Source organism: Mya arenaria, chromosome 6 (assembly GCF_026914265.1).
Source record: "Mya arenaria isolate MELC-2E11 chromosome 6, ASM2691426v1".
Classification (NCBI taxonomy): Eukaryota; Metazoa; Mollusca; class Bivalvia; order Myida; family Myidae; genus Mya; species Mya arenaria.
This window is the reverse complement of record NC_069127.1, coordinates 33,438,111-33,465,456: the sequence shown is the minus strand read 5'-3', so window position 1 is coordinate 33,465,456 and position 27,346 is coordinate 33,438,111. Positions and strand designations below refer to the sequence as shown.

The 27,346-nt window shown below is 33.3% G+C and overlaps 1 protein-coding gene across 1 annotated transcript; it reads left to right on the top strand.

The window, feature by feature from the left end:
- Positions 1-14,528: 14,528 nt before the first annotated feature.
- Positions 14,529-27,104, top strand: LOC128239326 (uncharacterized). The gene is made up of 9 exons (XM_052955928.1): positions 14,529-14,644; positions 16,184-16,308; positions 16,905-17,070; positions 17,878-18,015; positions 18,681-18,763; positions 21,322-21,432; positions 22,049-22,178; positions 24,151-24,253; positions 24,659-27,104. Exons 2-9 carry the CDS (start codon positions 16,196-16,198, stop codon positions 24,796-24,798), a joined length of 984 nt encoding a protein of 327 aa, XP_052811888.1. The 5' UTR covers positions 14,529-14,644; positions 16,184-16,195; the 3' UTR covers positions 24,799-27,104.
- The last annotated feature ends 242 nt before the right edge of the window (positions 27,105-27,346 follow it).

Genomic DNA, 27,346 nt, shown 5'->3' with positions numbered 1-27,346 from the left:
TGGCACCTTTTAGCATTTTCACTGTAAGATTTCTAAAACCAATACAAAATGCCTTTTCGATTTTTGTGTATTTGGAAAATAAGAATCATTAATTCGAAGAATCATTGATATGTTTAATAAAATGATTGATTTAATAAGAACCTTTAAAAAGTGTTTCATATATTTTAATTTAATTCATCATAAGGCTATGAAATATAAAGTGACCTACTTAGTGAAAAAAATCTTTCAAGATGAATTGTTTAAAAACAAAACAATGCTGAGCCAAATAGTGCAAACAAAAACTTATACAAAAAAGTGAGCAAAATAATACATATCTTTGTTGATGAAGTTGTCCACATAACCTAACGCAAACCTGACTGCAACTGTAGCCGCATTACGCCTGTTCGCCAACTCCACTGCAAAGGGCATCTCTTCCGGTTGGATGGTTGGCCACTTCAGGTACTGTGGACGCTGTAACATCGATATTTATATGAAGAAACGATGCAGTAACTTATTTCAATAAGAAGTTTATATATAAAATAAGCAAGTGTCATAATTAAATAAAGCATTGTTAAACATGTAAATTAAAGAAGTTATAAACGAATATCATTAGAATTCAATTAAATTATAGTCATAAAACATATATTTTCATAAGAATAAATCAGATTTATATTGTTTTGCACGCTCATTTCATGAGCCTTTCCTACCAGTTTAATTATAAACCACGTTTAGACTTAATCAAATGAAGCCCCTCCAATGTGAAACATTTCATTTAAAAATATTATATTATGACATACACGAAAATGAAATAAACATTTTCTGCTACATGGGTTCGGTTAAAGAAATCTTGGGAAATGATGCTGGCACCTTTTAGCATTTTCACTGTAAGATTTCTAAAACCAACAGAAAATGCCTTTTCAATTTTCTTGTATATGGAAAAAAGAATCATTAATTTGAAGAATCATTGATATGTTTAATAAAATGATTGATTTAATAAGAACCTTTAAAAAGTGTTTCATATATTTTAATTTAATTCATCATAAGGCTATGAAATAACAAGTGACCTACTTTGTGAAAAAATTCTTTCAAGATGAATTGTTTAAAAGCAAAACAAAGTTGAGCCAAATAGTGCAAACAAAAACTTATACAAAAAAGTGAGCAAAATAATACATATCTTTGTTGATGAAGTTGTCCACATAACCTAACGCAAACCTGACTGCAACTGTAGCCGCATTACGCCTCTTCGCCAACTCCACTGCAAAGGGCATCTCTTCCGGTTGGATGGTTGGCCACTTCAGGTACTGTGGACGCTGTAACATCGATATTTATATGAAGAAACGATGCAGTAACTTATTTCAATAAGTAGTTTATATATATATAGCAAGTGTCATAATTAAATAAAGCATTGTTAAACATGTGAATTAAAGTAGTTATAAACAAATATCATTAGAATTAAATTAAATTATAGTCATTAAACATATATTTTGATATGAATAAATCAGTTTTATATTGTTTTGCAATCACATTTCATGAGCCTTTCCTACCAGTTTAATAATAAACCACGTTTAGATTTAATCAAATGAAGCCCATCCAATGTAAAACATTTCAGTTAAAAATATTATATTTTGACATACACGAAAATGAAATAAACATTTTCTGCTACTTGGGTTCGGTTAAAGAAATCTTGGGAAAGGATGCTGGCACCTTTTAGCATTTTCACTGTAAGATTTCTAAAACCAACAGAAAATGCCTTTTCAATTTTCGTGTATTTGGAAAAAAAGAATCATTAATTTGAAGAATCATTGATATGTTTAATAAAATAATTGTTTTAATAAGAATTTTAAAAGAGTTTTTCATATATTTTAATTAAATTCATCATAAGGCTATGAAATATAAAGTGACCTACTTAGTGAAAACATTCTTTCAAGATGAATTGTTTAAAAGCAAAACAATGCTGAGCCAAATAGTGCAAACAAAAACGTGAGCAAAATAATACATATCTTTGTTGATGAAGTTGTCCACATAACCTAACGCAAACCTGACTGCAACTGTAGCCGCATTACACCTCTTCGCCAACTCCACTGCAAAGGGCATCTCTTCCGGTTGGATGGTTGGCCACTTCAGGTACTGTGGACGCTGTAACATCGATATTTATATGAAGAAACGATGCAGTAACTTATTTCAATAAGAAGTTTATATATAAAATAAGCAAGTGTCATAATTAAATAAAGCATTGTTAAACATGTGAATTAAAGTAGTTATAAACGAATATCATTCGAATTCAATTAAATTATAGTCATTAAACATATATTTTCATATGAATAAATCAGTTTTATATTGTTTTGCACTCTCATTTCATGAGCCTTTCCTACCAGTTTAATTATAAACCACGTTTAGACTTAATCAAATGAAGCCCCTCCAATGTGAAACATTTCATTTAAAAATATTATATTATGACATACACGAAAATAAAATAAACATTTTCTGCTACTTGGGTTCGGTTAAAGAAATCTTGGGAAAGGATGCTGGCACCTTTTAGCATTTTCACTGTAAGATTTCTAAAACCAACAGAAAATGCCTTTTCAATTTTTGTGTATTTGGAAAAAAAGAATCATTAATTCGAAGAATCATCGATATGTTTAATAAAATGATTGATTTAATAAGAATCTTTAAAAAGTGTTTCATATATTTTAATTTAATTCATCATAAGGCTATGAAATATAAAGTGACCTACTTAGTGAAAACATTCTTTCAAGATGAATTGTTTAAAAGCAAAACAATGCTGAGCCAAATAGTGCAAACAAAAACTTTTACAAAAAAAGTGAGCAAAATAATACATATCTTTGTTGATGAAGTTGTCCACATAACCTAACGCAAACCTGACTGCAACTGTAGCCGCATTACGCCTCTTCGCCAACTCAACTGCAAAGGGCATCTCTTCCGGTTGGATGGTTGCCCACTTCAGGTACTGTGGACGCTGTAACATCGATATTTATATGAAGAAACGATGCAGTAACTTATTTCAATAAGAAGTTTATATATAAAATAAGCAAGTGTCATAATTAAATAAAGCATTGTTAAACATGTGAATTAAAGTAGTTATAAACAAATATCATTCGAATTCAATTAAATTATAGTCATTAAACATATATTTTGATATGAATAAATCAGTTTTATATTGTTTTGCACTCTCATTTCATGAGCCTTTCCTACCAGTTTTATTATAAACCACGTTTAGACTTAATCAAATGAAACCCCTCCAATGTGAAACATTTCAGTTAAAATATTATATTTTGACATACACGAAAATGAAATAAACATTTTCTGCTACTTGGGTTCGGTTAAAGAAATCTTGGGAAAGGATGCTGGCACCTTTTAGCATTTTCACTGTAAGATTTCTAAAACCAACAGAAAATGCCTTTTCAATGTTCGTGTATTTGGAAAAAAGAATCATTAATTCGAAGAATCATTGATATGTTTAATAAAATAATTGATTTAATAAGAACTTTAAAAAAGTGTTTCATATATTTTAATTTAATTCATCATAAGGCTATGAAATATAAAGTGACCTACTTAGTGAAAACATTCTTTCAAGATGAATTGTTTAAAAGCAAAACAATGCTGAGCCAAATAGTGCAAACAAAAACTTTTACAAAAAAGTGAGCAAAATAATACATATCTTTGTTGATGAAGTTGTCCACATAACCTAACGCAAACCTGACTGCAACTGTAGCCGCATTACGCCTGTTCGCCAACTCCACTGCAAAGGGCATCCCTTCCGGTTGGATGGTTGGCCACTTCAGGTACTGTGGACGCTGTAACATCGATATTTATATGAAGAAACGATGCAGTAACTTATTTCAATAAGTAGTTCATATATAAAATAAGCAAGTGGCCTAATTAAATAAACAATTGTTAAACATTTGAATAAAAGAAGTTATAAACAAATATCATTCCAATTCAATTAAATTATATTATAGTCATTAAACAAATATTTTCATATGAATAAATCAGTTTTATATTGTTTTGCACTCTCATTTCATGAGCCTTTCCTACCAGTTTAATTATAAACCACGTTTAGACTTAATCAAATGAAGCCCATCCAATGTAAAATATTTCATTTAAAAATATTATATTTTGACATACACGAAAATGAAATAAACATTTTCTGCTACATGGGTTCGGTTAAAGAAATCTTGGGAAAGGATGCTGGCACCTTTTAGCATTTTCACTGTAAGATTTCTAAAACCAACAGAAAATGCCTTTTCAATTCTCGTGTATTTGGAAAAAAAGAATCATTAATTCGAAGAATCATTGATATGTTTAATAAAATGATTGATTTAATAAGAACTTTAAAAACGATTTTCATATATTTTAATTTAATTCATCATAAGGCTATGAAATATAAAGTGACCTACTTAGTGAAAACATTCTTTCAAGATGAATTGTTTAAAAGCAAAACAATGCTGAGCCAAATAGTGCAAACAAAAACTTATACAAAAAAGTGAGCAAAATAATACATACCTTTGTTGATGAAGTTGTCCATATAACCTAACGCAAACCTGACTGCAACTGTAGCCGCATTACGCCTCTTCGCCAACTCCACTGCAAAGGGCATCTCTTCCGGTTGGATGGTTGGCCACTTCAGGTACTGTGGACGCTGTAACATCGATATTTATATGAAGAAACGATGCAGTAACTTATTTCAATGAGAAGTTTATATATAAAATAAGCAAGTGTTATAATTAAATAAAGCATTGTTAAACATGTAAATTAAAGAAGTTATAAACGAATATTATTCGAATTCAATTAAATTATAGTCATTAAACATATATTTTCATATGAATAAATCAGTTTTATATTGTTTTGCACTCTCATTTCATGAGCCTTTCCTACCAGTTTAATTATAAAGCACGTTTAGACTTAATCAAATGAACCCCTTCCAATGTGAAACATTTCAGTTAAAAATATTATATTTTGACATACACGAAAATGAAATAAACATTTTCTGCTACTTGGGTTCGGTTAAAGAAATCTTGGGAAAGGATGCTGGCACCTTTTAGCATTTTCACTGTAAGATTTCTAAAACCAACAGAAAATGCCTTTTCAATTTTTGTGTATTTGGGAAAAAGAATCATTAATTCGAAGAATCATTGATATGTTTAATAAAATGATTGATTCAATAAGAATCTTTAAAAAGTGTTTCATATATATTTTAATTTAATTCATCAAAAGGCTATGAAATATAAAGTGACCTACTTAGTGAAAACATTCTTTCAAGATTAATTGTTTAAAAGCAAAACAATGCTGAGCCAAATAGTGCAAACAAAAACTTTTAAAAAAAAGTGAGCAAAATAATACATATCTTTGTTGATGAAGTTGTCCACATAACCTAACGCAAGCCTGACTGCAACTGTAGCCGCATTACGCCTCTTCGCCAACTCCACTGCAAAGGGCATCTCTTCCGGTTGGATGGTTGGCCACTTCAGGTACTGTGGACGCTGTAACATCGATATTTATATGAAGAAACGATGCAGTAACTTATTTCAATAAGTAGTTCATATATAAAATAAGCAAGTGTCCTAATTAAATAAACAATTGTTAAACATGTGAACAAAAGTAGTTATAAACAAATATCATTCGAATTCAATTAAATTATATTATAGTCATTAAACAAATATTTTCATATGAATAAATCAGTTTTATATTGTTTTGCACTCTCATTTCATGAGCCTTTCCTACCAGTTTAATTATAAAGCACGTTTAGACTTAATCAAATGAAGCCCATCCAATGTAAAATATTTCATTTAAAAATATTATATTTTGACATACACGAAAATGAAATAAACATTTTCTGCTACATGGGTTCGGTTAAAGAAATCTTGGGAAAGGATGCTGGCACCTTTTAGCATTGTCACTGTAAGATTTCTAAAACCAACAGAAAATGCCTTTTCAATTTTCGTGTATTTGGAAAAAAAGAATCATTAATTCGAAGAATCATTGATATGTTTAATAAAAATAAATGATTTAATAAGAACTTTTAAAATGTCGTCCATATATTTTAATTAATTCATCATAAGGCTATGAAAAATATAAAGTGACCTACTTAGTGAAAACATTCTTAAAAAATGAATTGTTTAAAAAATGGTTGGCCACATCAGGTACCGTGAATGTTAGTAAGTTCTTTTTCCAGAATGCTATTTTACAAAACGCGGAAATAAATGCTCCTATATTCAACCAAAGAAATAAAATCAACACATCCAAATTACAAGTGCATTTCTAAAAACAACAATGCAAATGTACAGCTAGACCATAATGAATGGTCAAGATGGAAAAAAGTATATAACAATGCGCAAATTCTATGTGAATATTTTAAACGATTGTTTAACCTCATCGACGATACACTGCTCACCTGGTACAGCCCAGTCATCATCAGTAAGTTTTCGGCCATAGTCATCTGGTCAAACAAATAGTATAATGAAAAATATATTATTGATGCATTTCTTAAACCAACGGAAAAGCCTGTTTGCAATTCTTGTAGTTCTAGAATTTTATATTTGCATTAATTATTAATACGAAGACTATTTTTTCTCTCAAACAATTATTGATTTCATTATGAACATAAGAGTACTTAATTTGTTTTTTTCCATTTTATTGTAGTTTATAAATGATAAGCTTTTGAAATATAAAATGACCTATTTAGAAGAACAGTTTAAGCTTGACTTTTCATGGGAAATGATCCTAATAGTGCAGATAGTGCCATAGCTAAAATGTAAAAGAGATTTGTTGGGTTTGAACTCATTCTAATACACAAGAAAAAAAGCAAATTTAAACTTGCCTTTCGTTGGTGTTTCCATGGCAGCTGCATGGGGCGAAGGTAAATACGTCGTGGGTGTGCGTCAATGAATCGTGGAGAGACGTCAGCGACTTTTTGAACAATATAAAACTGATTTTAAATACTTCCGGACAGAGCACTCATATATAAAATCGTTCGACCGAAAAATATAGATAAAGCTGCCATTCTTGTAAATATTTCGCTATTTAGCTGTTTAACTGGTAACGTTTGAGTGATCCAATGTCCTGAACGATTTGTTTCACAACCAGCAAGTGAAAGATAGGGAAAACTCAATGGAAAAAGTTCCGCACAGTCCAACACAATATTACTGAATCGAAGCCCAACCCAAAAGAAATACCTGGAAACAGACAAGATTTTCCTCATGGTAGCCACTATAAGAATTTCATTTTTGTTTGATTTCCCGTTGGTATTGATATGCAAGGTTGACCACATATGACTCCGTTCACTCAAACCTAATTGTACACATGTCCAGGGGCTAGAATACATGGTTTGAATACAATATAATCCTTCGACCGTCTATTTTGTTTAGATATTTAAAATTAAAAGTGGTTGCTTTCCCGGCACTGATTAGATAAATTATGTTTATATAGCGTTTACTGTCCTGGTGGGGCGAAGTATGCATTTATTTTGTTTAAAACAGGTCACAAGTTTTTATTGGCCAATCAGTATTTTGCCTTTGGCCGATTGCACAAAATAAATATTGATATGGCCAAGACATAAACGTACATGAGCAAAAAACTTCATAGCGTCTGATATAAATTATTAAATTTAACTAAATTATAAGCTAGGCCAGTTTGATTTAATTCCATGTTTTCTACGTGTATCACTCTAAGTAAAACAGCATAGTAGAAACTGAAATTCTGACTCGAAAGAATTCTGTGGACATAATTTACATTTACATTCTGCCCAAATTTTGATGAAGACTTGTGATCTTCCTCGTCTCGAGAGAGGTCTAAGTAATAGATACAGTATGAGTTTTGCTCCACGAAATAACGAACAAACGAGTAACTGTATCTGACCTATACGACGATACGTGTATTGCATACAAATTATATTAGTGAGGAAATAAAATGCATTAATGAATAAATACAGAGATATAAATTGATAAATAGAAATATTTTTCCAAAAGATAAGCATAAGATTATTATTATTATAGCCTTTCTAAATACAATGTATTGGCTAGTGGAATTACTCGAAATTCTCGTGCACGATCCGCTTACAAGCGTAAGAAGACACTTCTTCCATAGCTCTACTGGGGGGTATAGTCGTATAACTGCAGAAATCAATGATGCATGTAACATCGATACGTTAACCCTTATATTTACAGACTACATTGCAATAAAGGTAATAAATATTTTGCAAAACGTCGAACAGTGCCAATCGTACTATTTCTAATGAAGGCGATGCAAATAAAAAAAAGATTGGCATGATAACGATATTATTACTTGCCTTTGGCCATTAAAGCTAGAAACTACACTTAGCTATCAATTTATATCCCTAATATATATATACTAAAAAGGAAAAGAATTATCTGTCAGAACAAAATGTCTGATTTAAAAAAAACCATACGATTCATGTTACGTTTTACGGTACAGTTATCTTAGGCTACCTTTATGAATACATTACGATACTGAAGATTGCAGCAAGATGCACCACACGCATTCAATTTAGAAACCAAGAGTGTCCCTCCTTGCTTATTTCTTTAGCAAAGTTTCGGACATCGTCGTAGGTGGCAACGGCATAAAGAAACGTCATTTAGCGCTTGTAGAAACGTAATGGTAAGCCTTAAAGGCAGTGCCATAAATCGTCTAGATAGTCATTGTCCCCATGTCATAATTTTCGGGACGAAGTTTAACGAAATTGTGAGAATAAGGGCTATGCTAAACAAAGAACACTTTTTATTGACTGATTACTAATAAGTATTAACATTACAAATTATGCCGTACTGTTGTTTAAGTCAGTTTCATGGTTTCTGTTTGTAAGCTGGTTAAAGGTTGCCTTTAATGGTAGCAATTTGCATCAGCTCACTTGCGAGTCTAGTAGTAGATTAATAAATATTACTAGTAATAAAATACCTTAATACAGTAATTTCAGAGCGTTGAAAGGTATTGAATTATAAAATGATCGTCGAGTGAACCGTGAACCACGTTAAAATACGTCATACACCTTGTCAATTTTCCATGAACGCGTAAACGCGGTTGAATGGCGTTGGCACTACCACGTTTGCGTCTGCTCGACGCACGCCTCCAGCACTGAGAGTGCTAGACGGTTATATTGAAGCGTACGTCTTTTGGTTGTGGCGGTGCGCGTGGACATATTTGAGGGTTCACTGTATTGCAAGTTTTGGGTCATTTGCATCCATTTGATCATACGTTGTCATTTCAATAAATTACTAAAGCAGTTTCGATGTACATGTACATTTTTTTTGTATTCAAAAATATAAAGAAGAAATCGCAACTCTCCTCCAAGCATGTAGCATGCTGACGAATAAGCTCAAAATAATGATGATTGAGAGAACATATTCATTCATCATACATGCTATATCCCACGGCGGGGGGGGGGGGAATTCCCCGGAATTTCGAACCATCCCCCAAATGGCGATAATGAAACCCCCCTGGTATGGGACTCAAATCCCCTGGAATTCTGAACAAAATCCCCTGGGAAGCCTTTCAAAAATATGGCATGTATGATTCATGGTTATATTCAATGACAAGTTATTGATACAAAACCAGCCTCCAGTCATCATTGGGAATAAAACTAGCTCTCCTAAAACGCTTTTAAATAATAAATGGTACTTGGGGTGTGCACCTAATACCGGCATTGGCTGCATCCCAAACTCTGTGTAATATCATGTTCTACCATCTCCTGTGTATGTTTATCGTTTAATTACCTATGTTTATCTTAACACAACATGACGTGTGTTTATATTTTAAATTACCAAATGTGACCTCTTTAGACTATGTTTATCTTTAAAAACATGTTTCCAAAATAAAAATGTGGTAATTTTCAAAATTTTCAAATGTGTTAATCTTTAAGACCGTCAAAAGCATACATTAAACAAAAGGCCCATCCCTGCAAGAGGCCAACGAGGGCCTATTCTCTACTGGCATGGCTTATTTTGTCATTTCCTATCTAGAGAATGTACTATGCATTTTTCTAAAATAGACTTATGGTACATGTACACTTCACTTCGTGTCTTATGTTCTCTGAATGGAGTTTAAATACACTATCCAGCGATTTTTAAATCATGATCCGAACAAGGAAGATTGCAATGGACTGACCGACCATAGTTGACACTGACCAAATCACTGACCAACCACAGTTGACACTGACCAATTGACTGACCAACCACAGTTGACACTGACCAATTGACTGACTAACCACAGTTGACAATGACCAATTAACTGACTAACCACAGTTGAAACTGACCAATTGACTGACTAACCACAGTTGAAACTGACCAATTGACTGACCAACCACAGTTGAAACTGACCAATTGACTGACCAACCACAGTAGACACTGACACTGACCAATTGACTGACCTCATTTCCTCGTAGTTCATATCAAGTCCTACTACTAATTTAATAATTATATTGTTGCACCAAACTATAAAAGGAAATGAATAAAGTCTTGTTGCCATTTATTACAAACATTTAATTATATTATTTTTATTGCCTCCATTCACTGAAGATATGCATAAGGCACAATATGTAAGTATATAAACCAGTAAAGTGATAAAAGATACACGTGCCTAGGTAACGCATGAAAAGGGCATTTAAAATAACATTCAACCAACACATTGTCAGACATCATCAATATTATAATTATGGTAGTTTTCCAATGGGCGGCTGTAAGATACCCAAATGAGTGTACACGTTTGTGTTGTCAATAGATGTCCCCATACATTATCTGGCTGGGCTTATCACCCTTGCTGCGTTTTCCTCCCATCTACATATTCGCACATTTTGACGTGTATTAGGCAAAACTCCACATCTGGGCTTACTCGTGCTGACCATCAGCTGAAGGCCATAATGACTGGTGAAAAGGATGACAATGTTGTCAGCTGGAGCCTGAAAATACACAACTTTTTCGCTTCGTTTATTATATGACTTGCGCATATACTTTACCGCATGTATAAGTAGGTTCGAACTGCAGATAAAATTGAAATATTGTACGGTTCGTTGACCGTCTAGGTGGGCGTTGTTGAATCGGTCATCCCTACATGTAAGTCAGTCTTTGCCGGGTCGGTCCTTGCCAGTTTGGCCATCGTTTTGTCGGTCATCGTCTGGTCGATCATCGTACTGGCCATCGTCAACAACTCAAGATTAGTCCATTATGTTTCTCTAATGAATGCAGAGTAGCGGAATTGAATTAAGTCGTTGAGTATCCGACGATGAATACAGAAAAGTGGAATGGATCAGTCGTGGGTGTCCGACGATGAACACAGAGTAGTGGAATTGATTATCCAGTCGTGGTTAACCGACTATGCGTCTAGGCAAGTGTTTTTGGGTCGGTCGTTGCCACTTGTGTCGCTTTAATTTACATGATTTTATGGCATCCGCACGTTGTTTCCGTTGTGGTGTCGGGCCGCAACGAAATGCTTTCGATCGTTGTATTTAAGTATTTCATTTCTCCCATTAATGTAGAATGTATTGCATAGCTAAGTGTAAAGAGCGTTCGGTGATCATCCCTGGTGAACGTTCATTCAAAATATTCGACTTAAAGGGACTGTACACCAGATTGGCACCTGAAAAGTATTTTTCTGTAACGAATCTCAGGACAATTATTTAATAAAATGTTTTACTCTTTTATATCATAATTGTAAAAAAAAAATACCAAAATGTAAAAAAATAATCTAGTCGGAGACCGCGGGTTCGAACCGGGGTCGCCAAAATTGCGGTCTAGTGTTGTATCCACTGTGCTACGAATGCCTACCATTAACGATTGGAATATTTCAGCTATATACCTAACTTGGTAATATCACGTGATAACATCGACTAGACAATCACGCACAATGAATGAATTCTACCAGGTAGACAAACCTAGTAATCTGTTTTAATGGAAAATACCAAAACAACTGCGAAAAATAAATCAATTGTAAACTATGTGGTACTTCAGTTAATAAGTTTCAATGCATTGTACACATCGATACCAAGTTTATGTCAGTTTTCGACTTTTTTTTCGCTATTACATCATACGGAGTACAGCTCCTTTAAACGTGTTTTTCTTCTTCAGGTTAGCTTTGTGACCTCTTGGAAAGTATTCTCAAAATTGGTGACTTAAGATGTATCGTTGAGGACAAATGCGACTGTATAATTTATAGTATATTTAAAAACTATAAAAAAAAACAACAACTGTAAGCTTTTCATGCAAATGTGATAGGCTGCCCCTAAATATAGCCGTGCTTAACATGAATCGTTGACGAAGAAAGCGATAAAATAGTTAATAGTATATATATTTAAAAACTTTTAGATCTGCTGTAAACTTTCCATGCCAAGGTGATAGGCAGCCCCCAAATATAGCTGGGTTATGCTTCACTGTCCAATACATGAAATAGGCTTTTAGTTATTTTTACTTTGTTGTAATGCGCCCCAGTTCCATTGGATATCATGGATATCATGGAAGTGACTTTGTTGATTTGCTTACAATTTCCTGTAACATAACCTGCCGATCTCATTAGACTATCAATGTATCACCTTAGTATTGATAATCTTGAAATAACTAACATTATAACTCATACGAACAATTTCTTCTCCGACTGATATTAAATCAAATACTCTTAAATTATAGGGACTCGCGTAAGATGCATTTTTTACGGCAAAATAGAGCGTGGCAAACTATTAGGAGGTTTAAAACTAAGATACTGACGGCTGGAACCCTTCGATAAAATGTTAATATATGCTTAAATATTGTCTTTGAAGTCCACGATTTAAAAAAGAGTTTATAACGATTTTCAGTGAAAGGCTTAAAGGTTGAATTATCCATCAGCTTATGTAAGAGTTATTGTGGGCTAGCGGGTTTGTTGTCAGTTTTCTAAAACTTAAAATATCTGTACCGGTATGGGTTCTCTCCCCACTAAAACCATTTTTTTATACATTAATTGTATATTTCCCTGCATTTTCGGTATCAACGGCGGGGGTTCGCTCCCAACGAAAACCAGTTTTTTTTACACACATTGATTGTATATTTTACTGCAATTTCGGTATCAAAAGGTAAAATGCTATTACTATTAGTGTTTTCAGATGCATTACCGTGAAAACATTTTTTTTTGGATAAAAAAACAACATGAGCAAGTCCCTTTAAAACTTCAATTCAGAGAATCCTATGCAATTTATCATATCATCAAATCACTAAGAGGTATCGCAAACTTATTTGGAGAGCTCTACAATTCAATTGAATCGCCAAATCAACTAAATTGAAGAGCTATCAATTAATTTGGGAAGTCATAGATAGTGCATATAGATTCGTGGATATATATGTCATAGTAACACACTAAATATCACATAAAGTTATATCACAGAATGTTTAACATTATTCAGAATTAGGGATGATATCTATACTAAGTCACAACATAAAAAAAAACTATTTTGGACACATACGTTACTAAAGACTCAAATCTGTGAGACATAAATATAACACAGGATAACCCATTAAAGTTTTTAACTTATTTCCAATGGGGTCCTTATGAAAATTATGAATTATATGCCAAGATCTCAGATGTTGGCTGTTTAAGTTAGCCTAGTTTTCTTATACAAATAAATAGCATACTCTGACTAGTTAAAGATTTACACATTAAAAAAATGACAAAAAAAATCTGAGAAATAATATGCAAGCTTAAAATCGAAATGAATCACAATTAATAAAATATGAAATCTGTCAATTCTGCACGCTTCATACCAACAATGAGATCCGTTCATACCAACTATCTCTAAATCAAGAAGATTCCTCTTTAATTCAGTTGGAGAGCTCCAAATACGTTTGTGTTATTTAAAGTCCTACTGAACTAATGCTCTCAACAATTGAATTTAAGAGGTCGTTCATCATTCGGAACTCCTCGGCCATTATTTTCAAAAACAACCTCGGATGTATGCCGGTACATCTGTTGAAGTAGTCCGTATTTTTTTGAATAAAAGCATTAATTAAATGTAGTGTTTAAGAGTTGTATTCATTGCTCTCAGTTTAAATTGATTGCCAGTGAAGTGTATTATTGCAAACATAATTACGATTCCCAAGAGTTAAGTCATAAATTTTAACTACTAAATAAGATTACTACGCGATCTATTTGCAGCGGACTTAAACGTACCACTTTTTAAGTATGTAAACCGTCCATATACATCCGAGGTTGTTTTTGAAAATAATGGCCGAGGAGCTCCGAATGGTCGTTCATAGGATAAAAAAAGCTCTCTTCAATTCAATAATCATGTACAAGTAAAGATTTGTTAGAAATGGAGCTACTGTACATGTATCCACAAATCGATTGTTGCCCTAAATATTTGAATTTGAACTCTCTTGAACTGAATTGATGGGATATCTAATTCAATAAGTAAAAGCAGCAATTAAATGATAGCAAAACATTCTTCATGAAAATCATTTAATAAATTAAATTAATAATACAACCGGCCAACCCATTCTCACAATTGTATCAACATTAAAATTTAATGGTTGTGATTAACCTCTTTAGGTGTTTCGTTGTATCTTGTCGGGCATGATTTGTTTTGGACTGAATTTGACTGATCGACAGTTATTTCACGATTTTGATAGATACAGTCTTTTTTCTTACAGAATAGTCTTTTTTTGAATGAGAAAAGGTGATCACATATATTCTATGTAATCTGTTTTCAATACGTATTGCATTTAGTCTCTTTTATCCCTGTTCAGGCTACTGCCTGTTTTTTTTGTAAGCCCAGTACAGTATTTACCTTTTTTTATGATGATTAATATTAAGTTGTGAAATACACTGATGCAATATACCATGTAATACATATATAAATACTGGTCCATCATGATACACATTCACACCCAAATATTGTGAGTTTTGTAATCTCGGCCACTTAAAGTTCCCCAAATTGTTATAAATTAAAAAATATATTCGGCAGATATTGGATATTTTGAAGTTGCTGTCATATGCTACATGTACCAATACCAATCTGTGTCAAGTCCGCCCAATTACCTTTCGGCCCAATAACCATATTGGCCTTGTCCGTTTACTTTGGTTATATTCTCATTATTAAAAATAACTGTACCTTAAATTTACTGTGATATTTTTTATCATCAGTCCTATAAAACATCAATCCTGTACTATTTCTTCGAGCGATTGATAAAGATTGTAAAATACATTATATTTAATGATTTATTTACTATCCATCTAAGGATCCCACGTTTACGGAGTTTTGTAAACATGTACACTGGACTTAAAAAACGAAATGATGCTGTTAATCAAATACCATAGCAAATAAATACTTACGGCACACATGTTTACAGTATACATAAATTTGTTTCATTGATTCATTGTACAATTTTTAGAGATGAATGAAGTTTAACAGAATAAACATAAATCTTTGTGCAAATTAATCCAATAAGAAAAATAATTTTAATCACGTATCCATTTCGGTTAAACGGTCTGCAAATATGCTGAAATTAACTGCTGAAAAACGACACAATGCAATTTACACGTGTAAACATGGAAGCCATATAATTTATCTTACTATGCCTGTTTGTTTAAGTCTGGGAAATCCCTGAAAATTGTTGTTTATACATGAATTACTATTAAAAATACATAATGAACATGAACTTCAGTGTAAAACATATGAAATAACACTTTTTTGAGTTGAAGACTTTATCATTTTTGAAGAAAAGAAATATTAGCGATATGTTTTTTTTCTATCCCCTCATCTACTTGAATTAAAATATCAGGTGCTCATTAAAAAACGGCCTGCAAACGTTGCCTTATTTTCCTATGTGATACTATATTCTTTCAATTACAAACTTTAAAAGTAATAAGGCAATGAAAATTAGTTATATGAATTTAAAATAATCATTACCTTTGAAATTGTTCAATTATTGAAGGTGTTTCGGTGCCATCTTTGAACTCTTCAAAGGCTCTTAATAACCCGTAAATTATGTGTTAACAACGCAATACCAACATTGGCATTCCACAGGCACATTTCCTTTCACATGTAGGCTGAAATGGACTAACTGTAGGCTGAATTAGACCAGGCCGAATTGGACCAGGCCATAAAGGTGATTGGGCCATGGTTAACCCGACACCACCAACACAATGATTGTTAAACCTATGAAATGTTCCGTCTATGAATGTTAGAGAAGTAATACTGGTATTTTAATTTCAGAAAGCTACAAGTATGAGTGGGGCTGATTTTGAGGCTGAGTTGGCTGAAGCCAAAGACACAATACCTACCATAGAGGGCTTCACCTTAGTGACCTGTGTCGCAGCACAGGTGCGAGCATCGTACAGGTATATAAGCTTGAGTTAAGTTAGGAAAAAAATTAACAAAGGTTTCAGATTTCACTGCTACAAAATATACTGTAATATATACTTCAGGGTTGGCAGATTTAAATCACACCTTCCATTTATCCTTCTGGTTTTCCGTGTCCGAGCTGTGTGTCTTTCATTAACAGAGGGATTTTATAATAAAATTGTCACTTGTTCAAACTCTTCCCTAGGCTGCAAAATTGTGCCCTTTTATGCATCCTCTGCCCAAAAGGTCATATCTGTTACAACACCTTCATTGCCCTTCTATATCCAGTTATTCCCATAATTTGTCCTATTGCGAGGTGATGTGTTAGTTACATAATAATAAAGGCAATGTGTCGCTCAAAAATCAAGGTAACACCACGTTATATGTTTTATAAGTAGTGAAATATCCTTATAAGCAGTAAAATATCCTTTTTTCACTCATAAATCTAAGTCTATACATCACCGGAAAGCATATGATAAATTGTTGTTGTATAACTTATTTTACAATTGTTTTGAAATAAATGTGTTTTAACTAATGTTCACATTCAATGTTCATGAAAAATATTTGAATACATGTTTGTTTGGTTCCACAGGAAAACGGACCAGAAGCAAGTGAATGTGATTCTACAATTTCCTGAAGGTTATCCTGAAGAGCCAGTGGTCTCCCAGCTGACCAGTAAAACCCTGGCAGAGAAATTGCTGTCCGGTATGGTCAAGATGTGTGATGAGGAAGCTAGATCGCTAGTAGGCCAAAGACAGGTACAATGTACCCCCCGGTACATGCTATTAAGCATTGATTATGATATAAAAAACTGTAAAATATATTAACATGGAACTTGATGCACATAATTATTCCCTTTATTGTGTGTTTTTTACATACTAGAATTGACAGGGTTTTTTCATAAATGTTTTGAAATTATTTTTTATTACGGAAAATGATGATTTTGATATAGCGTAAAATAATGCCAATTTATGAAAATAATGTTAAAAAAAATCTATTTTCAATAAAATATTGTTAAACGTGACAAATGTCCTACATGTATGAACAAAGCTATCCGGAAAGCTTTAAAACATTTTCATTTCAAGGTCTTATGTTTTTAAAAGAAAAATAGTAAACGTTTTGTGGTATCCTTGGTGTCCTACAAGTAACATGTAAGTTGTTTGTGTCCTCCAAGAACTTTAACCTTACTCATAAACGATTTAAAATAATCAAATAATACTTGGTACAAATGTTGTAAGAGACAATATGCACACATGCAGCAAGGTCAATAACTCTGGCTTCTATAATTTTTGAGTTATGCCCCTTTTCACCTAATAAATAATTGCCAAGCATTGGTGTTCTCTGTTTGTCTCTTGTTTGTTAATAGCTAACTTACATGTACCTGGTACATGTATATGATGTTTTTTCAGATATTTCCTGTGATAAGATTTGTGCTGAATGTTATCATCAGTAACCCTCTATGTGTTTAGATAGCAACAGATGAATTTAGGTGTTTGCTCCATGGCACATTGCTTATTTGAATGTCATATCTTTAATTAATCTGGTATTTAATGTGTTTTTTTCAGATATTACCTGTGATGAGATTTGTGAGGAATTTTATCATCAGTAACCCGCTGTGTGTATGCAGTGAGGAGATAGCTGCGATTAAGAGAGACCTCATTAAAGAGAATGACAAATTAAAACTGAAACAGGACACATCACAGGTAACTCTTCCAGTACATAGATACATGTATATTATGGGAACTGTAAGAACATAATTTTGTGTAAAGTATTTGTGCTTGGAGCCAATGGAAGCACCCACTTTTGTAACTTATGGCCAATCAGTGATTTTTCTTGTGCAATTTGTGTCTTTAGAGTTTGTCAAAAATATAAATTTTCTTTAAAAGTTCATAATATTATTAATAATATATATATGGTTCATACTGTTTCCTCCCCCCCCCCCCCAAAAAAAAAAAATCTGATATATTTCTTAAAAACCCAACAATAATATAGTAAAAATGTGTATAATTGCTATTATTGTTAGCAGATCCAGATCCTAAAAAGTTGACATTTTGATTTCAATATAGGAGAAAAATGTAATAAAATACACTTTTGCACTATTTCGTACTACAAATTGTTTAAAGTTTCTTGGGGGATTACCCAAACCCCCCTACCACCACCTTTACCAAATAAAATTCAGCTCTGAGGGAGGGGCGCAAGTTAAAGGTTTACACCCTAAGCTGGAATTATTCCTACTTTGGAAGGCACAGCAGGTAGAAAAAAATAATTTTTTTAATTAAACAAAACAGACATGCATTGGTGTTTGCTTAGTGAAGCTCTTGTTAAATCTTTCAATTTTTGATTGTACAATGTTGTTGTCTCTTTCTAGGTTCACATGAAGATAGTTCAGGAGCGCTACTGGATGAATCTTCTGGTCACAGTACCAGATTTATACCCCACACAACAAGTCAGGTATCTTATACTTTTCAACATCAGTCACTATCTTTCTTTTGTATGAGGGGGTGGGGGTTGTAGAAGTCGAAAAAATTTCCAGCCCTTGGGCACTTGCTATAGCTGGTAATGAGACTTTCCGAGTAGAATCATGCAGAGTGAACTAGGGGTCGGTTTTTCCATCTGCCTTGCATACATGTACATGTTAATGATGGATTCCGAAAACTTCATAATTTTGTAAAAGTTTAAGTTGTAAATGTCATTTTTAGCTCGACTATTCGAAGAATAAGGAGAGCTATACTACTCACCCTGGCGTCAGCGTTGGCGTCACACCTTGGTTAAGGTTTTGCATGTAAGCACGTTTAAGTCATTATCTCAGTAAATACATCAGTTATTGCATTGAAACTTTAAATATGTATTCCCAACTATCTTACATACTAAATTAATGAAGTTAGATAACAATTATTTGAATATAATGCAAATAATAGGCCTTTATTTTTCGACTTAGAAATTCTGGTTACGGTTTTGTGACGTGTAAGCACACATAGGTTAATATCTCAGCAACTGCTTGAGGTATTGCATTGATACTTGATACAATGTTACTCAACCATCCAACCCACTAAATTAACTAAATTAACCAAGTTAGATAACTCTAGTTTGCATTTAATGCAAAATAATTGCCCTTTATTACTCGACTTAGAAATTCTGGTTAAGGTTTTGCATGTAGCCACATCTAAGTCAATATCTCAGCAAATATATCATGTATTGCATTGAAACATTAGATATGTATTTAGATATGTATTTCCAGATAACACTTTTTTTAATTTAATGCAAATTATGGGCCTTTATTATTTGACTTAGAAATTCTGGTTAAGGTTTTACATGTAAGCACACATAGGTTAATATCTCAGCAATTACTTGATGGATTGCATTGAGACTTTATACAATGGTACTCAACCATCTACTTAAATAACCAAGTAAGATAACTCCAGTTTGCATTAAATTAAAATAATGGCCCCTTTTTTATTCGACATAGAAAATCTGGTTAAGGTTTTGCATGTAACCACTTTAAAGTCAATATCTCAGCGAATACATCATGTATTGCATTGAAACTTTACAAACAGGGTCCCATCTATTTAACCTTCTTATTTAATCAAGTAAGATAACTCTATCTTTTATAATATATAATTTTTACCCCTTTATTATGCGACTTAGAAATTCTGGTTAAGGTCTTGCATGTTAGCACACATAGGATAATATCTCAGCAACTATTTGATGTATTGCATTGAGACTTTATACAATGGTATTCAACAACCCAACTTACTTGAATAACCAAGTTAGATAACTGTATTTTGCAAATAATGGCCCTTTATTATTAGACTTAGAAACTCTGTGCAAATATTTTGCATGAAACTACATTTATGTTTATATCTCAGCACACCATGTATTGCATTGAAATCTAATCTAACAGTGATCCATGCATGTTTCGCCAAAACTTTTCAATCCTTACATTGAAAAGCGGCAGAATAGTCGAGCACGCTGTCTCTGTGACAGCTCTTGTTATACATTTCACCAATAGGTGCATGCAGTAGCTTGAAGCCAATGGCAAATATTTCCTGAGAAATGTCCCTGTTAGAAGGTTTTCAAATAATATTGTTGTACATTTTTTTCATAAATATAAAAAAGATTACTGCCCAATCACACCATACTTAAAATCGTTTATTATCATCAAGCAAAATATAATTCTATACGTAGCTTTGTTGTACAAGAGTTGTCTTTCCCTGGTTGGGGAAGAACGAGATTTCGGCCCGGTAAGAAGTAGGAAAATGCGTGTCCGTAGTTAGGGCTTTATCAGGGCTTTCAAAAGAACAAGGTGCTGCAGTAAAGGGACAGGGTGCTAAGTGTGGAAAGGGCACATTTTATCGGGTTGTACAGAACTTGAAAATTATGCATTTTACAGAAAATGTAAGGATCTTGCTTAATTTGAGAAATATTAAGTTTCAACTGGCAAATATATCAAGTTTGTATGTATGTAATTGTTAACTCAAAAGTTTTTATCAACAATAAATGATTATTTGACAGTCATGAGCATTTAATTCTATGAAGGCAGAATGGTGCCTATGCTGGTCTCCATGAGGGCTCAAAGGGTGCTACCAAAAAAAAGAAACGGTGCAACACCCTTTTATTACTCTATAGCTAAACCCTTAGTGATGCAACAATAGTCAATTCCTCTGTCTACAGATAATGAGATAGCAAGAAGATCGTGTTAACTTGTCTGTGATTAAAATTGTTTTGGTACTCAATAAGCAAAATACATTTTATGCGATTTAATAATAGTTAATCCTGTTATCCTAAGAAATGTTTATGTAGCGGTATAGGCTTGTGTTGCAATGACGCATGCATTTTTATATCATAGTACTGAACTAGACATGATATTTAAAATAGCATGTAAAAAATAAAGCATTAAAATGTCATTAAGATTATACATATTTATATCATCTGTGTTAGTACTGTTACATGAAAACAATCATTTGCATATACGGTTACTTACACAAATCTTTTCCTTTCTATACTTACAGTATAGAAGTTGCAGAAAGTAATTTTCCAGACCTGCTGAAGAAGTTTTTCGTTGGTCAGGCAGTGGAACTTGCGAGACGATGTGTTCAGCCTCCTCCTAAACCAAAGCCAAAGTATGTGTCAGTAGCCGTTTGTTTGGTTAAAGCTCCCAATTAAACTCCAATTTAAACCTTAACCCAAATTAGTGGTTAACATTATTTTTTGTCCAAAGAGAACGCAGTATTTCATGTATTTATTTCAGTAAATCGGCGGTCAGTCTGTCTTGATTTTAATCAGGTGAAGTGGTAAATTGCTGTTCTAGTTTGTGGGTAGTTTACACAGTATAATGTAGACCTCTAAAACTCTTAAGATTGTTAGTATTAGTCAAGCCAATTATTTTTGTAAGTATATTCTAACAAGCTTAAACTGTAACTTAATGTCACTGTTAGTTTGTAGGATTTATTAGAACCCTTGTTCAATTCGCGCCCCTTCATGCTCATTGTTTCAATTTCTTACACTAAGTCCAAGATTATGTGAAGCCATACCGCAGGGAAAACTGCCCAGTGTGCCAGAAAAGAGCCATGCTATATCTATGTGTTTTATGTTTTAGGGCACCTCCATTTAAACCCCGCCCCTCCCTGTTGGAGGTGTGTCAGTTCCTGGTCCAGGACTGCGTGAAGCGCTACCCCAGGGAAAACTGCCCTGTGTGCTGGAAAAGAGTCATGCTTTATCTGTATGTTTATGTTGTAGGGCTCCCCCATTTAAACCACGCCCCTCCCTGCTGGAGGTGTGTCAGTTCCTGGTCCAGGACTGCGTGAAGCGCTACCCCGGGGAAAACTGCCCTGTGTGCCGGGAAAGAGTCATGCTCAGGGATCCAGAGGTACTATTTTGGGGGAGTTTAGTTTTCACACAGGCTTCAGTTGTATCTTTCTTTATTGTCATACAGTTTATTAAGATAAAGACTTAATTATAAATATCTGGCAGCAACATCTCAAAAACACTTGAGACAAATCTCAACTCATTTTACCACATAACATCCAGGGCTCTTGTGAGGGGGCGAAGTGGTCGCCTAAAATTCCCAGACTTCGCCCATTTGTATCATCAAAGTAACATTGACTTCAACGACAATTTAACACAATTGTAAATCTGTCAATCAGCGAGTATTTAGCCACTGTCACTTCAGTCAAAACATCGCATTTAACCATTCATAATTGGTAATCTCCTAATCTGATCATTGGACCGACTGTATCATCCAATTACCGATATTCACCAGTAGGCGCAGCTACTGAAAGTCAACCAATCTGAATGTACATTGAGAAGACCCTGATCAAATGATGTAAATGTGTAAAATATTTTCCACATATTTACGATGTCAAAAAATTCGGCGAGGTCGCCATTTTGACAACAACAGAGCTGAATGTGAAATTCATACCCAATCCCAATCGTACCAAAATAAGATTCGCCCCCTGCACTTAATGTATTATGACAGTTCATTTATGAGGATTTTCTGATTGTTTCAAATGCTTAGCTGTTTTGGTTTTTGTTTCATTTTAGATGCTATTTGGAGATAAACTATATGACATTGACAAATACACTTTTGCATAGGCAACAATGATACATTCTTTTATGAACATTTCGTATAGTAAGAGCAATCAATTTGAATGTGAATATAAGTGGAGGTGTATGGTATTGCATAGTATTTGTATCAGATATTACTTTAAGTATCACTTTTCCAACAAGTTTCCACACTTCTCCAGAATTTGACTGGAGGGAGAAGTCACTTCTCCCAAAATTTTCAGCCTAGTGAGAGCCCTGACATCTAAATAATATATATTTTTTATATGTTTTTATGTTATTATTACTTATTTTTTAATTTTATTAAAGGGTAAAAACATTCAATTTTTGATTTCATTTGACATGTTGTGGTAAAATGTGTTGAGATTGATATTTGACTAAAGGATTTTTGTGATATAAGGGCCAGTTGTTTTAAAGTATCTTTTTTAAAATAAAAATGCTATGATTTTATTGTATTTGTACCACATTGGAGATTTCTTTTCTTCCCACTTTCACTTCCACCACCACCACCACTACCACTTTATACTTCATTTGTATTTTGTTCGGTATCAAAGAGTAAAATAATTATACTGCAAATCTTTTCAGAAGCATTACCAAGTAGGAGGAGATGAACTATTGTGCTGATAAATTACTAGGCTATTGACTTAAACGCATGTTAGTTATTGAATGTTGTCCTTGACAACATGATACAAATTGATTGCTTCATAAGCTTGTGACTGAAAATCAAGAAGCGCATGTGTATAGTTTCAAAAACTCAGGTTGTCGGTATAGTAACTATTACTTGTTAGTGTATGTGTATTTTTTTATGAAACTGTTATGAATCTGTGCTATATTATATGTTTTATCAGAAAGTACCTGAAGAAAGTAGCCATTATTGTTTTAGTTTTTATCATGAGTTTATTTAACATAAAATGGAAATATTGGTTTAATTAATTTGTTCACAAATACATAATGATAACAGATAAATTTACATTCCTCACTGACGGCTATTCCATTTAAACAATAAACATATAACCCCGGGGGAAAGGTACTTTTAAAATATACCACCCCCCAACAGAAGCAAATTAAGCAAAAAAAAAAAAAGACGCCCACCCTTGTACTATTTAAATGATTGCCTTTCCCCCGTGGGTTATATGTTTTGCTAGAATAGCCCTGACTAACGGATAGATAGCGGAAGGAAGCCTCCGATGTGTGAACCTCAGATCCTAATACATGTATGTGGTGTTATATATTAAGGATTAATCACTTTGAATAATTTGTGTATGTGTTATTTTCAGGCTGTAGCGAAGGACCCAAAGAAAAGAGTTGAGCGAGTCTATTGTGGTCACCTGTATCATCATGGCTGCCTTGCAAAATATTTAAAAACTCCCCCATTTAAAGGTAGATATAAATAATTAATTTGTTTTGCAAAAGTGCATAAATGACTTGTTTTGAAGCTATCGGGAGTGAAATTTTCCACAGATACTCAGTTTTCCAGGATTTTTTCTCCCCTTGGCTAAAGAAATGAAAAAAGAAGTACATGTTTTAATGCAATCTTAAGCTTTCATTATGCTTTAAACCCAGGATCTTAAAGTGAGTTTCACCCTCTGTGATCCACACCATGGCGCTGACCTTGGTCACAATGTCCCTTTTAAGCTGACCTCCTAGTATTGTTTTTACAGTCTATAGTGAAAGATTTCTGTGATTAAGCAGGGGTCTTTTTGCGCTGTTTTCTTATGTTTGTCTTTACATGTTGTTACACATATTTTTCTCCTTGTTTTACCTCAGTATCATGATGTATTTCAGATGGAAAGTTTTGCCCAGACTGTGGAAAGCAGATATTCCACGACAAATGGAAAGTGAGCCCGGAGTTGGCAGAGGCTCGGTGGGCGGCAAAGCAGGCTCGACAGAGGGAGCTAGCGGAGGTAGCAGACTTCCTGAGCTGATGTTGGCCCCCACAGGGCCTCCATACGCCTTGTGAGATGTATAACGCTGTCTGTATACCTGTGAACATTGTTAGGAGAGGAGTTATTCCCCTTTTCGAAATTAAGAGCAGTTAACCCCTTGTATTATAAGTCTCATGTTATAAATATTTTTGTTGCTTTAGTATCCACATGCTTACCTTTACTGCAAATGTAAAGATCAAAGCAGAAGGCGGAGAGAAAATAGAGCTGGCAAAGGAGGCAGACTTCATTTGTGAAATTGGTCCTCCCCCCCTCCCCCCAAAAAAAACCCCAGGGCCTCCTTACACCTTTGTGTTGTTAACCGCCCATCTGCATACCTGTAAACATACAAATTGACCCCTTGTGGGTTTCCTGTAATAGGAATTAACATTTGTTTACATTTCTAACATTGGTTGCATTTCACGAGCTGATTCTTGGCCTTCCCGTTGTGTTGTGTGATGTATTCCTCTGTATGTGACCTCTGAACATTGTCATTCTGTAAGAGGGGTTAGCAACGTAAACCTTTTAAGTCAGGGATTGTCATTCTTTCAGTGCCTAATCCCAATAAAGTTATCCAATCTTCTCTTGAAAAGAGCTAGTTGATTTGGTATAAAATTCCATTTACAGGGGTCTAATCCAATTATAAATTACCAGGCTCTATTACGATCATAATTATGGTCAGAGCTGTAATTTATATCCGTCAAGTCTTTTTATCACAATAAATTTGAATGATTATGGGATTATGAAATGATTATTAAAATTATGAATATAAGTGAAGCTTTTCAAGCTTAGAGAGTGGATAGAAGTCAAGAGTGAAGATGAAGCATATTAAGGAATCAGTGGCGGTATTCATAAAACTTCCCAAGACATTTCCTACTTTAGGTCAATTTCTTAAAAATTTCATAGTCAAATTTAAGGAAATGTAAGTGTTCAATTAGGTCAATAAAAATATATTTTGGAATTTCTTTATTTTTTGATTGTAGTTTTTATTTTTCTCATGGTTTCAACAAAAATCAGACGTGAAATAGCCTATATTGCCATGTTTCAACGCCATAAGAGCTTGTTTGTTTTTTTTAGGTATAATTTTTGAAAATTTTCTTTCTACACATAAAAATAAGTCATTAAACACTCATTTGTTTTCAAAGAAATACAGGGTCACCAGGCATCCAAAATTCAATATATGTTGGTCTGATACCTTAAATATATAGATTAATCATTCTGCTGGTTGTCATTTTCTAATTATAGCATTCTCTTGATTTTTTAATCAAAAGGATCCGTTTATGGAAAGTGTCCCATCATGTTAAGAAAATACTGCATTAAAAACATATGTATTGAGTTTATTAACAAACTAATCAAAAGTCATGGTTTTGTATAAAAAATGGCAATGCTATTTTACATAATTTATTATTTTATTTTTCGTGACATGAAGTCTTGCCAACCATTTTGATTTTGAATCTCAGTTATGCATTTTTTTCATTAGTATATTTTACTCCAATATAACTGAAAGCAACAGTTACTGTTTTCAAGTATTTAAAGGAACTGGTTTACTCTGCATTGGGTCAGAGATTGAAACAATTAATTCTTGTAAAATTTGAAAAAAAAAACTGCTTGAAACAACTTATGTCTATGTTTATACTTAAAGTTTATATAAGAGCTCTTGTAATTAATTATTTGAAAGTGCTTCATTTAGTAGTAATGGTATTGAATTATGAAAGGCTTGGATGTAGAAAATTCTGTTGAAGCGAATATCTAACAATTTCTGGTGTTTGTTCTTAAAAGAAAGTAAAATCACTTCATGTCACCAAATGTCCTAAGTCTTTGTCTAAACATGGTATTGAATAACCTGATCAATTGATTTCCTTTTCATAAAACTATTTTTAGGTGTATTGAGTACACTGTATTAAATATATTGTATAATTTAGAAAGTCCCTGTTATTTTAAAGAACGTTTATTTTTTCAAAGCTAACACTGTAAGGAGAATTTTCGACAAGATATAAAGATGTTCTTTTATTTGATTTCAGAAGTAAGCAACAAAAAAAAAAAACTTTTTCCGAATCTTCAAAAGCATTGTTTTGAAGCAAAATGTGTCAAAACACATAATTTCCCTTCATTTCAAAAAATACAATTTCTGAAACCAGTGAACACATTGCAAGTTGTATCAGAGAACTTTTTTACCCTTTCATTCATTTCACACTGCTTTGCTATACTAATTGTATGACCTGAGTTTGTTATTGTTAAGGATATGTGTATAATGTTGTGTATAATATACATGTATTTATTATTGAATGAGTAAAGTATGTGATATTCAAGTAATTGTTTGTTTCTTCCTTTTTGCATAAAACTTCGCCAGAATGTTTATGTTTTTATACCTAACTGTTGTTGGTCAAAACCTACCGGACGAGAGTGGTCTTGTGGTATAGGACTGGTGTCAGTTTCTTACTAAAGAGGTCTTGTGTTCGATCTACGCAAAGAGTTTATTGCCATGGCCTGTCAAAAGGAACACAGTACTGGTTCATGCTCTGGAATCAGACTAAATAGTGATGTATAATGT

Coding starts and splice junctions, on each gene's coding strand:
- LOC128239326 (XM_052955928.1), top strand. CDS start 16,196: ATGAGTGGGGCTGATTTTGAGGCTGAGTTGGCTGAAGCCAAAGACACA. Junction 17,071..17,877: donor CGCTAGTAGGCCAAAGACAG/GTACAATGTACC, acceptor TGTTTTTTTCAG/ATATTACCTGTGATGAGATT. Junction 22,179..24,150: donor TCATGCTCAGGGATCCAGAG/GTACTATTTTGG, acceptor TGTTATTTTCAG/GCTGTAGCGAAGGACCCAAA.